General features: G+C 39.0%; 1 protein-coding gene across 1 annotated transcript in view; it reads right to left on the bottom strand.

Moving 5' to 3' along the window:
* Positions 1-272: 272 nt before the first annotated feature.
* Positions 273-15,293, bottom strand: part of RFTN2 (raftlin family member 2) — a 76,432-nt gene continuing 61,411 nt past the window's right edge. The window contains exons 8-9 of the mRNA XM_006862006.1: positions 14,164-14,242; positions 273-545 (exon numbers count right to left, since the gene is read on the bottom strand). Of these exons, the coding sequence (XP_006862068.1) occupies positions 273-545; positions 14,164-14,242 (352 nt within the window). The remainder of the gene's footprint in view (positions 546-14,163; positions 14,243-15,293) is intronic.

Below are 15,293 nucleotides of genomic sequence, written 5' to 3'. Positions count from 1 at the left end.
TGGAAGAGATGATCATTTAACAAACTATTGGAACATCTGTTTAAACAGCTGTTTTAATTAAGACAAGTGTAAACACAATTCTAAATGTACAAATACGCTGGTTATTCTTCCTTATCTTGGAGGTTGAGTTGAAGTTTAGGCAGATTAGAGGAAAGTTTGGGTCTGGCAAAATTCAAAGCATTACATACATGCAGATAAAGTAATATGATGAAGTCAGTTGACAATCACTTTAGGAATGAGTTCCGGGGCCTTCCACTGTGTTACCTCCTTGCTCACATGCATGTGACCTGGGTTACTCCATCTTCCTGATCAAACTGTCCATCATCTAACTCCCGCACGACACTGTCATTGTTGCTGAACCCGGAAAAGCTGCTGTACTGCCTAGACTTCCCCTCCTTCATCCAATATTCTCTAGAAGTAGAGAGGGGGCACTCCTCCGGCGGGGGTCTGCCCTCTGTAGGTTGTGACATGGCTGTGTCTAATCCAACGCTCCTATTGGCTAATTTGTTCTTGTCTTCACTTTTTATATGGCGGCTGCCTTTCCTCTGAAACACAAAAGACAGGGAACCAGAAGTTAAAAAGATGGATGCTTTCTAGCACCTCTGCTCTGCCATAAGCACTTTCTTGACCTAAATAGCCCTTTCCCTCTTGTCTTCAAAACCCTGCTCATTTTCCCAGGACCAGCTCAGTCTCATTCCCCCTTGCTGTATGTAAAAAGAAGCTCCCTGTTTCTGTGTTTTTCAGCGCTTGGCAGGTTCCAGGAAGATGGGTCTGTCTCCTCATTGACAGGTTGGTCTGGGCCCTCAATGACATCTCTGAGGGGAAAAATCTGGTGAAATCAGATTTCTTATCATGTTGATAAAAATGTCAACACCAATGTTAATAAAAATCAGCTGAATTAAATCAATGGCATAGTCTCTTGGAATTCATTTAAAAGTTCCCACCCTTCAATGCTAACTTTTCATAGACAAATGCAGAACAAAGCAGGGTAGAAATACATTAAAGTTTCCAATTTTCTTCTTGGTATTAGTTGGGATCCAAACAGTAGAAAAAGTGATCCAGTGGCCACCTTACAGCCATTTGATACAGGAATACTAATCAAGAAGAATTCAGATCAAGTTCATTTTGAACTAATGCCTGGAGTCTCTTCCAGGGTCAAACTCCCTTCCTTGTGCTGCTATAAACTGCTTCTGCCTGACAGTGGTAACGCTTAAAATTTCATAGGGCTTCTTCTTCAATGCTTGATAAGTTGTGGACGTTTTTGCTAATAAATATTTACTGAGGGATGACAGCATCCTTGGCATGATTCAGAATAAAAGAGGACATGACAAAATGGAGGGCTACAAAAGCAAGAAGTGACTGGCTTACAAGCTTTCAAGAGGGAACCTAGAACCAGAGTTTGCAGAGGAAGACAGAATCATCATTGAGTAGTATCCAATCTGTTTGGGCAGTGCTGATGAAAGGAGATGGGGATAGCACTCATGTGGCACAATAGTGAATAATTGTTATCAGGACTGACTGTGAGGGTTGGGAATGTAAAGGTAGACATTTTGTGGCAAAACGAGGGGAATGGTTGACTTTGTAGTCCAGGTGCAGAGGTCCCTGGGACCACCAAGGGAGAAGAGCAGAATGCGGGGACCCTACTCAGAGAAGCAGTGACGCCAGAGATGGAGGCAGAGATGATGATGTGGAGAGATGGAGCGGCTGGGGACTCTAGACCCAGAGAGGGAGAGGGGCTGTGTGTTGACCACCGGCAGGCTTGCAGGGTATACCCTTTGGCTGTTTGATGATGCATGGAGGGGATTGTAACCATGGCAGTGAAACGATATATGATAGGATAAATGTAAAGCTAATGTTCTCCCATGTAAACTATCAAATAATTCACAGTAAAACATTTAAAAAACAAACAAAAAGAGGACATGGTCTCTACCAAGGAAACAAGTAAAAATAAGATAGCTCAGTCTACAATGGATGCATTCAAGGAGGAAAATTATAGTATTTGAACATATGGAACAACAACCTCGGTGAGCTGAGCCTTGGGCTGCTAACGAAAAGGTCAGTGGTTTGAACCAATCAAGAGCTCTGTGGAAGAAAGCTGAGGTGTCTGTTTCTGGAAAGATGCAGAACCTCAGAAACCACAGGAGCAGTTCTACTCTCTCCTATAAGGTTGTTATGAGTTGGAATCAACTTGATGGAAGTCGGTGTGGTGTTTGAACATGTGGATGCTTAGGGTCTAGATGAGATTTCATTAAGAAGGGCTTGTTAAATGTGGATAATTTGACCTGTATTTGAATTTAGTTATATGCTCTTAGGCACGTAAAACTGAATGAACTGAAGGTAAGTTAAAAAGGCATGGTGATTTCCCAGCATTAGAGAGAATCTGTGTACTGAAAGCTCATGTATATGTCAAGTTGGGAAGTAGGATTACATTTTCTCATAAAAAGGATTGTTCATATAGAAACAGGAAACACAGGGAAGAAGTGGAAATAGTGATGTTTCACTGTGGGGACTGCAGTCAAAGAGATGAGACTAAATGTTTATGAATTTTTGAATGGAAAACCGATGATCTCAGTAAACCTTCAACCCAATTCACAATAAAAAAGAAAAAAAAAAGGAAAAAGAAACTACTATCCATAGAAGTTAGACACATTCAGGTTGCTTTTACAAAAGTTTGTTACTATTTATAAATTTGTTGAACTGTAGTGAATAAAATACAAAGGAATTTTCTATTGGTTTTCATTGCAAATATACAAAACAAAAAGTTTTATTAAATAGGGGTTTTGAGGGCTACCATAGCGTGTACTCACCATCTATGACATTATCTGCATAGGAAAATGAACCCTTCTAGCATGTAGTGTAATTAAAAAAAAAAAACAACACATAGTTTTTATACAACATGCTCATTGGGCTGCTAATTAAAATGTCAGCAGTTCAAACCCACAAGCAGCTCCTCTGGAGAAAGAAAGGAGGCTGTTGGCTCCTGTAAAGATTTACAGAAACCAATAGTAGTGAGTGGGGTTTTTGTTGTTGTTGTTGTTGGTTGTTTTTAGCATATTGCATGGAAGACATTCTGGTGGTACAATGGTTAAGTGCTCAGCTTCTTATCAAAAAGTTGACAGTTTAAACTCAACAGCAACTATGTTGGAAAAAGTTGGGAGAGTCTGCTTTCAGAAGATTGACAGCCTTGGAAATCCTCTGGGGGCGGTTCTCCTCTGTCTATAGGGTCATTATGAGTCAGAATTGACTCCACACTCTGTAGCTTGTTTATGGAGAGCCGTGTGTTCACAGTTTAGGGACAGCTCATTTGTGTCCTGGCCAAGCTACTGGAGTCCTTAGGCAAGTTTATGGGTCTTTTCTCAACTAAGACCAGCCTTCATGATAGTCATCTATTCCAGTGGTACTCTTGCATTCATCAACCACAAACATCAGATCTTAAATTGTTTCCCTTTTATTTCCATTTACTGAATTTAACACAAGCAGCAGAGTCTCACAGATTTAATCTCAGACAGGGTTCAGGATTTCAGAATGGCACTGTGAGGCTGCCTGGTGAGGAAGAAGCCTTTCACACCCAGGCAGGACTGCTGAAAGCAGCCAGATTGTGTTCCTTTCTCAAGCCTGGCTAGTGGCTCCCTTTCCCACACGCATAACAAATGCATCTATTTGTGAATGATTCTCTCAACTGAATTACAATGGGAAAGTAGGGGTGCCAAAAAGCAATTGGCTGCCTGGCTCTATTTCTTCACCAGCACTGGTTTTGTGTGTGTGTGTGTGTGTGTGTGTGGTGGGGGTGAGGGTGGAGCCAAAGGAAAAATTTGCAGTAAATTCCTTATTGTATACCAGTCCATAGAGACTAGCTCTCATTTAGTCAATAAAAATTGGATATTATTCAGAATAATAAAATTTCACTAGTCATTTACTTTTTTTGATTCCAACTTACAGCCATGCTGTGGGATAGAGTAGCAGTGCTCCGCTGGGTTTCTGAGGCTGTAAATCTTTACTGAAGCAGACTGCTTCATCTTTCTCCTGTGGAGTGCTTGATGAGTTTGAAGTGTTGACCTTTCAGTTATCAGTCCAGCATTAACCCACTGTACCATCAGGGTTCCTTCTTTCACTTTTAGATAAGCCTTAATAAGTTAGCAGCCACCCAGTGTGCCTTTCGAATGCTAGAAGATTAAAAAAATACCTAAACAATACACCTCTAAAAACCATTTCAGAACACCTTTCTTTTTTAACCACGTGACTCTGGTTAAATGAGTAAAACTGAACATCTTAAAATTTAAAAATACATCTTCAGTAATAATATCACCTCCTTTAGGTGGAACAAGTGCTTTGTACTCAACTACTAATGTAAAGTTTGGTGGTTCGAACCCATTTAGTTGTGCTACAGAAGTTAAGCCTGGTGCTGTTATGGTGGTGGTAGTGGTGGTTGCTGTAGCAATAGTTCTGAATCAATAGTGTCTCTGTATAGGATTTCCAAGAGTGGCTTGTGGGTTTGAACTGCCAACTTTATGGTTACCAATCTAATGCTTATCCTATAGTGCCACAGTAAGGCTTCCATAAAAGATTACAGTCAAGAAAACCCAATGGAGCAGTTGAACTCTGTATTTGTCTCAGTTCTGGTGGAAATTATGCAAGGTCATATTTTGTTGGAAGAGGTATAGCCAGAAAGCTCCTTAGGAGCAAGGATGACCAGACTTCATCTCTCCTGCTTCAGACAATTTGTCAAGAGGGACCAGTCCCTGGAGACAGACATCATGCTTGGTACAGTAGAGGGTCAGGGAAAAAGAAGACCCCCAATGAAATGGATTGGCATAGTGGCAGCAGCAATGGGCTCAAGTCTATCAATCGTGAGGATGGCACAGGACCGGGCAGTGTTTCATTCTGTTGTACATGGGGTTAGTATGAGTTGGTGACATCTAACAACAACGAATAGCAACTATTCTTCCTTTCTTTCTTTTTTTTCACCGTCAGTGTCTTAAAAATAGAAACAAAAGAATGAAGGCAGAAATCTACCAGCAGTCATAGTGTTATGATGCATAGAATGACTAAGAAATATAGTTTAGAAAGTGATGAAAACATGGAACATGTATTCAGGGAATATTTTTTGTGTAAGTTTTAAATATTGTCTCATGTAATTGTTTCTGGGATTCCATCCACCCTTTCTGTCTCCATAAAGTCTAGAGTCTATGAGAATTTAACATTTTATTTTCCCTTTTGACCAGGATTCTTCTATGGCATCTTGAATCAAAATGTTCAGTAATAGTAGCTGGGCACAGCCCAGTTCTTACGGTTTAATGGCAAAGGAGGAAGTTGTTCATGGAGTCAATTAGCCACACACCCATATCCTCATTCTAGCCTTCTTCGTCTGTTGCTCTAGATAGAGACCAATCATTGTGCCGTGGATGGCTGGTTTTAAAACCTCAGACACTATGCTATGCAATGAACTGAGGAGAAGAACATAAGTACTAAACACATTATTAGGTCAAATAACTGGGATGTTCCATGAAATTACGACACTAAACCTCCAAACCCAGGAACCAAAGCCCATGAGGGGATTTGCTGTACCTAAGCAGCTTCAGCAGCTACTCTCTCTCTTTATTTTGGGATTATAAATATATCTAGCATATACCTTTTTTTTTTACAATTGTATAACATATTGACAGCAATTACAGTGATTGACTGTGTGTTGTTGTTATTAAGTGTTGTTGAGTCGGTCCTGACCTGTAACGACCCTGTATAGGGTTTCCAAGGAGCAGTTGGTGAGCTTGAACCATTAATCTTGCAGATCAAACCAACTTTGCAGTCCTGCACATTAACCCACAGTGCCACACCAGGACTGAGTAGCCCCACCTTACTCAATGTGCGTTTTCCATCACTGTTAACCACCTCTTCCCCATCCTTCCTGCCTCTAGTAGCCACTAATAAACTTTGGTCTCTATACATTTGTCTGTCTTGTCATTTTATATAAATGAGGACATACAACATTTGTCCCTTTGTAATTGGCTCCTTTGATTCAGCATAATGTCTTTAAACTCCATTCACATAGTAGCATGTATGAAGATTTCCTTTCTCATACTGGATGAGAGTAGTATTCCACTGTATGTATGTACCACATTTTGTTTATCCACTCATCTGTTGATGGGCATTTAGGTTGTTTTCGCCTTTGGGTAATTGTGAATAGTGCTACAATGAACACTGATTGGTGTGCAAGTCTTTTTTGATTCTTTGCATTCAAATATTTTGAGAATATACCTAAGAGAGAAATTACTTGGTCATATGGTAGGTAGTCCATGGGCTGCCAAAGGAACCAATAGATCCGTTTTGGAAGAAGTGCAGCCAGAGCACTCCTTTGGAGGCCAAGATGGCCAACCTTCAGCTCTCATACTTTGGACATATTGTCAGGAGGGACCAGTCACTGGAGAAGGTGAAGGGTCAGAGAAAAAGAGGAAGATCCCCAACAAGATGGATTGGTCAAGTGACAGCATTGATGGACTCAAGCATGGCAACAGTAGTGAGGATGGCCCAGGATCGGGCAGTGTTTTGTTCTGCTGTGCATAAGGACACTATGGGTTGGTACTGACTCGATGGCACCTAACAACAACAACAACAATGGTAGTCCATTATAGTTTTTGGAGGAACTGCAACACTATTTCCCACAAAGGTTGTACAATTTTGCCTTCCCACCAGCAATGGATAAGGGTTCCAATTTCCCCACATCCTCACCAATATTGATTCTTTTCTTTTTTTTTTGAATCTTAGCCATCATTGTTGTTGTTAGGTGCCATCTAGTCTGTTTGGAGTCATAACGACCCTGTATAGGGTTCCCAAGGGGTGACTGGTGAGCTTTAATCGGCTACCTTGTGGTTCAAACTGACCTTGCAATCCAGTGCATTAACCCGCAGCACCACACCAGAACTCCATCTTGCCACCGTTGTTATTGTTGTTGTTAGGTGCCATCTTGTTGGGGGGTCTTCCTCTTTTTCTCTGACCCTCCACCTTACCAAACATGATATCTTTCTCCAGTGACTGGTCCCTCCTGACAATATGTCCAAAGTATGAGAGATGAAGTTTGGCCATCCGGTATTTTAAATACCAGCAGGGTCACCCATGGTGGACAGGTTTCCGATGAGCTTCCAGACAAAGACAGACTACTAAGAAGGAGTGACAAACTACTTGTGAATATTTAGTCACTGAAAACCTTATGAATAGCCACCATAGTAACAGTGAAAAGGTATCTTATCATGATTTGATTTGCATCTTTCTTTCTGATGGCTAATGATGTTGAGAATCTTTTCATATGTGTGGTGGCTATTTGAATGTCCTCTCTAGTGAAATGTCTATTTAAATTCTTTGCCCATTTAATGGTTAGGTTATTTGTCTTTTTGTTGTTTAGTTGTCAAAATTTTACATACATTTTGGTTATCAGATTCTTGTTAGGGATTTACATATGGTTTCCGAAGATATTCTTTTGAGACTGACTTCTTTAACTTAGCAAAATGCCTTTACAGTCAATTCAAGTTATTGTGTATATTAGCAGTTTATTGGTTTTTATTGCTGAGGAGTATTTATTTACACAGATGTAGTACATTTTATCCATTTACCTGCTGAAAACATTTGGGTTGTTGCTTGTTTTTGGCAATTATGAATAGAATTTTTTAAATCAACATTTGTGTAGAGATTTTATTGTGCATGAAGTTAAGATATATTCACCATATGATCCAGAATTGGGATTGCTGGGTCATCTGGTACATGTATGTTTAACTTCATTAGAAATGGTCAGACTTTTCCAGAGTGGCTGTACCAATTTGGATTTCAGCTATGGGATTCCTCCTTGTTCTTGGTATTGTCATTATTTTTTATTTTAGCTATACAATGGGCTCAAACGTGGCAACAATAGTGAGGTTGGCCCAGGATTGGGCAATATTTCATTCTGCTGTGTATAAGGTCACTATGAGTCTGTACCGACTCAGTGGCACCTAACAACAACATTCTAAAAAGGAGCTCTGGTAGTGTAGTGGTTGTGAGTCAAACTGCCAACCTCAAGGTCAGCAGTTCGAAACTACAAGCGGTTCCGCAGGAGAAAGATGAGGCATTCTGCTCCTGTAAAGATTTATAGTCTCAGAAACCCTGTGCAGGGTCACTATGAGTCGGAACCAACTCCACAGTACTTAACCACAATAACAATAGGTGTGTAGTGGCATCTAGTCATGATTTTAACTGACATTTTTCTAATGGCTAATGATTTTATGTGCCTATTTGCCACTTACTTGTCATTGATGAAGTTCCAAGTCTTTTTCCTATTTTGTAATTGGGTTGATTATTTTCTTACTGCTGAATTTTGAGAGTTCTTAATATATTTTGGATACAAATCCATTGGCAGATACCTGATCTGCAATTTTTTTCTCTCAGTCTGGCTTGTTCGTTCATTCTTTCAAGTGCCATTTTTCAGAGTAAACACTTTAATTTGATCAAGTCCAATCTAGCAATTTTTTAAAGGATTATTTTTGGTGTCATACCTAAGAAACTTCTGCCAGTTCATCAAGATTTTCTACTTCATTTTCTCTAAGGTTTATAGTTTTACTAAAACAAACTATCTTTTAATAGTTTAAAGAAAACGGAAGCTGAAAATGGAATATATTTTGAATTGACCTTTTCCATATTGAAAAAACCCTCAAGCTATCTAGAATAATGCATAAAACATATCTGTGATATACAGAACGAACTCCAAAACCTCTTCATAGCGTCAGGAGAAAAAAAATCCAACAATTTATTTTCTTTCTTATGCAATTCTCAATTCCCTCCTCAACAACAGGAGGCATGAAATGGCTTGTTTACCATCAAATATTGTTTTATGATGATTGCCAATTGGGTAGAGGATGTCTTATATATTTTGGCACAGGTCTCAGTGGAATTGTGAAACTTTTCTTCCTGGGTTGAATTCTGCCCGCACAGCTGTATCTTTTTGATGAAAATGCATTGAAAATCCTATAGCAAAATTTGTAATGCCTCAAATATCTACCAGCTGTGTTTAGAATTAAAAATTCTCTGAAAAACTTGATAAATGAAGTAATCCCCTGCTAACTCTTCCCAACAATTGGATTCAAGGTACAAGCAAAGAACAGTGTCATTCTAGACCTAGGAACTTCACGTTTTCCCTTTTCAAGACATCTTGTAATTTGTCTTGATAAATATCACAAAATACATATGCAATAACTAAATTAGCTACTTGGTGATATTATCTGATTTCCCAATAATATTACTACCTCTTTGAGAAAATTAAAGAACTATGTTTCTAGTGGAGAGATCTTAGAATTTGCAAATTGGTTTTCTGTTAGAGTTGCTAGATACTATAGCTCCAGGTTGAATCACTTGCATGTCCTGCCCCCAAGTGAGTTCAACACCTAGAAACTTCCTGTTAAAAAATTAAACATTTATTAAAAGGGGCAATGTTAATTTCACCAGAATTCTAAGCTATAAAATATATTATTCTGGACTTACCATTCATACATAGGAAGTATATTTCCTTCCTGTTATATAAACGAGCCAGTGGTTTTATATTACAATAGATGTAAATATAATGGATACTCAGAAGAAAGCTATCCTAGACAACCGCAGTCCTTCAATAGACAGAATTTTAACAAAAAGCATCTCTTTAAAGGGAATCACAGCACTAGGATCTAATCCAAAATAAAAGACACTATGAAGTAGCTGAATTTGGGTCTATTATCTTTTAATATCTGCAGTCAACACTCATGTAAGTAGCAGTCAATCGATAAAACAACATACTGCATTAGGCAAATCTGCTGCTTTAAAGTGTTGAAGATAAAACTGTTAGTGTGAGAACTAAGGTTGGTAATTTCAATAGCCTCATATGCATGTGAAAGTTGGACAATGAATAAGGAAGATCTGAAAAGAATTGATGCATTTGAGTTAAGGTGTTGGAGCAGAATAATGAAATACCATGAACTCCAGAAGAACAAACAAATCTGTTTTGGAAGAAGTATAACCAGAATGCTCTTTAGAAGCCAGGATGGCTAGAGTTCCTCTCTTGTTTTTTGGACATGTTGTCAGGAGGGACTGGGCCCTGTGGAAAGACATCTTGCTTTGATAAAGTGGAGGGTCAGTGAAAAAGTGGAAGACTCACAAGTAGCTGAATTGACACAGTGGCAGCAGCAATGGACTAAGTATAAGGACAATTGTGAGGCTGGTGCAGGCCTGGGCTATGTTTCATTCTGTTGTGTGTAAGATCGCTGTCAGTTGGAACCAACTCAACAGCACCTAACAACATCTACACTCCTTGGTCCTTATCTACTGCCATCAATTGTGATGCATAATGACCCTATAGGACAGAGTAGGACTGCCCCACAAGGTTTCCACGGCTGTAAATCTTTACAGAAGCAGACTGCCACGTGGTTCTCCTGAGGAGTGACTGGTAGATTTGAACCACTGATCTTTTGGTTAGCAGTCAAGCATTTTAACCATTGTTCCATCAGAGCGCCTGTTCTTCAGACATACCATCATAAAATAATGTAGCCGAGAGCATTTTATATTAATTTGAAATATAAAAATGTCTCATGTTATATCCAGTTTTAGAATGATGCAAAATCTACTCCTCTACTAATAACTTCATTGAAGGGAGAGATTCCTTGAAGAAGACACAAAAAGAGAAAGATTGATACATTTGCCTATATTAAAAAAAAAATTCTGTTAATCAAAAGACACATGAAAAGATTAAAAGAACAAGCCACTGTGCCACCCTTGTTGTTGTTGGTTTTGTATGACATTGAATCAATTCCAACTCATATCGACCCTAGATAGGGCTTCTGAGAGTGGCTAGTGGGTTTGAACTGCTGACCTGGTGGTCACCAGTCCAGTGGTTATCCTTAGTTATACAAAATGCCATGAAGTGGTGAGTCTCTGGGTGATGCAAACAGTTAATGTGTTCCACTGCTAACTGAAAAGTACCCCCAGGGGCACCTCAGAAGGAAGGCCTGGAGAACTGCTTTCACAAAATCAATCATTGAAAAGCCTTCGGCATACAGCTCTCCTCAGTGCTATCCACGGGGTCATCAGGAGTTAGAATTGGCTAGATGGCAAAGGTAACGCTTCAATAATGATGGTCATTTGCAAAAGGTTGAAAAAAAAAAAAGGCTATGAAGTAGCAAACAATTGCTTTAGAAAATGAGTAAAAAGAGTGAAATTTTTTTTCTGGACAGTCTTTACATGTTAATACAAGGGGACTTCAAAAAGTTCATGGAAAAATTCCACTATTTTTCAAATCCATTTGTCCATGAATTTTTTTGAAGTCCCCTCATATCTCCACCACACTTGCTTCTTGATGATGGTGAAAATGTTAGGTTATTGTTAGGTGCCAACCAGTCAGATCTGACTATAGTGACACAATGCACAACAGAATGAAACACTGCACGGTCCTATACCATCTTCACAATCATTGTTAGGCTTCAGTCGATTTCTGTTGCCATTGTGCCAATCTACGTCTTTGGAGGTGTTCTTTTTCATGATCCTCCACTTTTCCAATTCCTGCAGGGCCCAGTCCTTCCTGATAATACGTCTAAGGTATGAGAGACAAAGTCTTGCCATTCTCACTTCTAAGGAGCATTCTGGCTGCACTTCTTTCAACACAGATTTGCTTGTTCTGGCAGTCTGTGATACTTTTAACATTCTTTTCCAACACCAGAACTCAAATACATCTATTCTTCTCAGGTCTTCCTTAGTCATTGTCCAACTTTCACATGCATATGAGGCTACTGAAAATACTGTGTCTTGGGTCAGATGCACCTTAGTCCTCAACTTGACATCTTTGCTCTTGAGTACTCTTAAAGAGGTCTTGTGCAGCAGATTTGTCTAATGTCGTATGTCGTTTGATTACTTAACTTCTGCTTCCATGAGTGTTGATTGTGGATCCAAGCAAAATGAAGTCTTTGACAACTTCAGTCCTTTTTCCATGATGTTATTTGTTGGTCCAGTGGTGAAGACTTTTTTTTTGTTTTCTTTACATTGGGGTAAAATCCATACTGAAGGCTGCAGTGTTTGATCTTCATCAGTATTTTAAATCCTCTTTGCTTTCAGCAAGCTAGGCTGCATCATTTGCATATTGCAGGCTGTTAATGGTTCTTCTTTCAATCCTGATGCCACATTCTTCTTCATATAATCCAGCTTCTCGGATTACTTGTTCAATATACAGATTGAATAAATATGGTGAAAGAATACAACATTGGTACACACTTTTTCTGATTTTAAATTATTAAGCGTCCCCTTGTTTTGTGTGAATGACTGCCTCTTGGTCTGTGCCCCATCAGTTGGTCAAGTAGCTTGTCTTCCAAATTTCTTGATATAGATGAATGAGTGACTCTAGTGTTGCAACAGTTTGTTGAAAGATTTCAATTTGTATTCCATCTATTCCTGGTGCCTTGTTCATTACCAATGCCTTCAGGGCACCCTGAACTTCTTCCTTCAGTACCATTGGCTCTTCTTGATCATATTGAAACGGCTGAACATTGACCATTTCTTTTTGGTACAGTGACTCTGTGTGTGTATTCCTTTCATCTTATTTGATGCCTTCTTCATCAGTCAATATTTTTCTCACAGAATCCTTAAATATTTCAAGTCAAGACTTGCATTTTTTTTTCAGTTCTTTCAGCTTGAGAAATGCTGAGCGTGTTCTTCCCTTTTGTTTTCTAACTCCAGATCCTTACACATTTCATTATATTTGACTTTGGCTTCTTGAGATGCCCTTAAAAATATTGTGCTCAGTTCTTTTACCTCCTCATTTCTTTCATTTGCTTTAGAACTTCTATGCAGGAAAGCAAATTTGAGAGTCTCTTCTGACAGCCACTTTGGCTTTTTCCTTCTTTTTGTCTTCTTAATGACCTTTTGCTTTCTTCCTGTATGATGTTCTTGATGTCATCCCACAACTCTTCTGGTGTTTGTTCATTTGTGTGTAACACACCAAATCTGTTGTTGAAATGATTTCTAAATTCAGGTGGGATACGTTCAAGGTCATATTTGGGCTCTCATGGACTTGTTTTAATTTTCTTCAGCTTCACCCTGAATTTGCATATGAACAATTGATGGTCTGTTCCACTGTCTGCCCTGGCCTTGTTTTTCCTGATGATATGAAGGATTACATCTGATAATGTTCTGGTGTTCTTTATCATGTTTCAATAGTCAATATTCTGGTGCTATCTAATAGTGTTCCACTGCTATTCATAAGGTTTTCAATGGCTAAATATTCAAAAGCAGTCCGCCTCTCCTTCTTTCTAGTCTGTTTTATTCTGGAAGCTCAGCTGAAACCTGTTCACTACAGGTGACCCTGCTGGTATTTAAAATATTGGTGACATAGCTTCCAGATGAGTCATGGTTGGTGAGAATAGGCATAGCAGAACATACAGCCCATAGAATACTTCTTAAGGAACTGGTGAACTATATGCTGTTTTCAGCTGAGGGTGGCCATGCTCACTGTGTGCTCTAGAGTAGCCTTTCTAGTGTCTGTGTGTTTGAGCACTCTGTTCTCCTGGCTCCCCATCTTTGTGCCTACCTCCCTCTCTCCCTATCCAAATAGCTAGATGCTTTCCAAAATTATCAGGAGACAATTTAACATGGCTGTGTTAATTGTATTGTCTGCCTAGTTTTGGCAGTTTAGAAAATATTGTTGTCTAAAACAATATTTTCTAGACATACAACACAAAAAGAGTCACTTCAAAGAACTTTCCAGTTCCTTTGTGAATTTTCTATTCTGAAAACTATGCTTTATTAACAAACACATAGACTTCTTCATTCACTGATAGCATTCCACCTGTGCAACCAATAAGGGTAAGGTGGCTTGAAGTTCAGCCCTCCAACAAAGAGCTGGGTAAATGAACGTGAGGAGACAGTATAAAAGGAAAGTGCTGTCATAGGTCAAGACATATAAGATCACAAGGAACTGTTGCAAGATTGAGCACATTCATCACAAGACTTAGAACTATCTCCTTCTGTTTGGTTGCTGGCAAAGTCCCTTCTTAACATTACAGGTTCAGAAGACTGTCCAAGTCAAGTCATAGCATGTGTGCTCAGTTGTAGTTACCATTTGGAATTACAATGAGGTGTTTAAAGATTAATTGCTTCAATATAACATTCTCATAAAACATCAATTTTACTCACCTCTGGTGTTTGAGTAGCTGAATTGCACATTATTGGCCTCTGAAGAAATACCACCTGCTTTGTGGCCAAATTCCCTTCGCTGCAAATTGAAACAACAGCATTAGGATTTGCAAATTTGTAAATTTTTATTCTTTACAGTAAGGAGCCCTGGTAGCATAGTGGTTATGTATGGGACTGCTAACCAAAAGGTCAGCAGTTTGAATCTCCCTGCTGCTTCTTAGAAGAAAGATGAGCCTTTCTGCTCCTGCAGAGCGTTACTGCCTCAGAAACCAGGGTCACTATGAGTCAAAATCAACTTCACGGCACACAGCCACCACCGCATTTCATACTAGACTCGAATGTTCAACATGTATCTTTTGTAAAATAATAATCTTACCCCAAAATAATCATGAAATATGATGTTCTTTAAGTTGCAGCTAGAAAGAGAAACAAACACTTAAAAATGAAGACTGTTATTACAAATGGGAACCATTTGAATGTTGCCATTGAGTGGGTTCCAATTCTGTATAGGGTTTCCAAGGCAAGGCGATTTGTACTGCCAACCTTGTGGTTAGCAGTCCTTTGCTTATCCTATACTTTAGAGACTCTTAAAATCTCACCCTACTATTACAAGTATTTTTAGTTCTTTATGACCCCTCCTTTATCCACATTTGTATTTGTGCACGTCTGTAACCACTGCATATTTATATGTGTTCTATTCTTTTCACCGAATGCTCTGTCCTTGTGTGCACACTGTGGTCATACTTTTAATGATTGTGTGATATCCCAAACAATTGAGATACCAAAATATGCAAAACCTTCCCTCTGTGATTGGAAAATTAGATTGCTTCCAGTTTGTACGAATTACAAATAATGTTGCTATAATATATGTATAGTCTGTTTTTTTTAATGAATGATTTGTTGCTGTTGTTTTAAGTGTTGTCAAGTTCCGACTCCTAGTGACCCAGTATAGGGTTTCTGGGGAGCAGCTGGTGGGTTTGAACTGCTGATCTTATGGCTCACAGTCCAGTGCTGATCCTACAACTCCATTATCTTGAGATAAATTCTCAAGAGTGGGATTATTATATCAAAAGAATATGATTGAAACTTCTTGGCCTTTTAAATTTTCCCTTACAAAGAGAAGAGCCCAG

Source organism: Chrysochloris asiatica, unplaced genomic scaffold, assembly GCF_000296735.1.
Source record: "Chrysochloris asiatica unplaced genomic scaffold, ChrAsi1.0 scaffold00045, whole genome shotgun sequence".
Lineage (NCBI taxonomy): Eukaryota > Metazoa > Chordata > Mammalia > Afrosoricida > Chrysochloridae > Chrysochloris > Chrysochloris asiatica.
The sequence above is the reverse complement of the archived record's forward strand: the minus strand, read 5'-3'. Positions and strand labels throughout refer to the sequence as shown.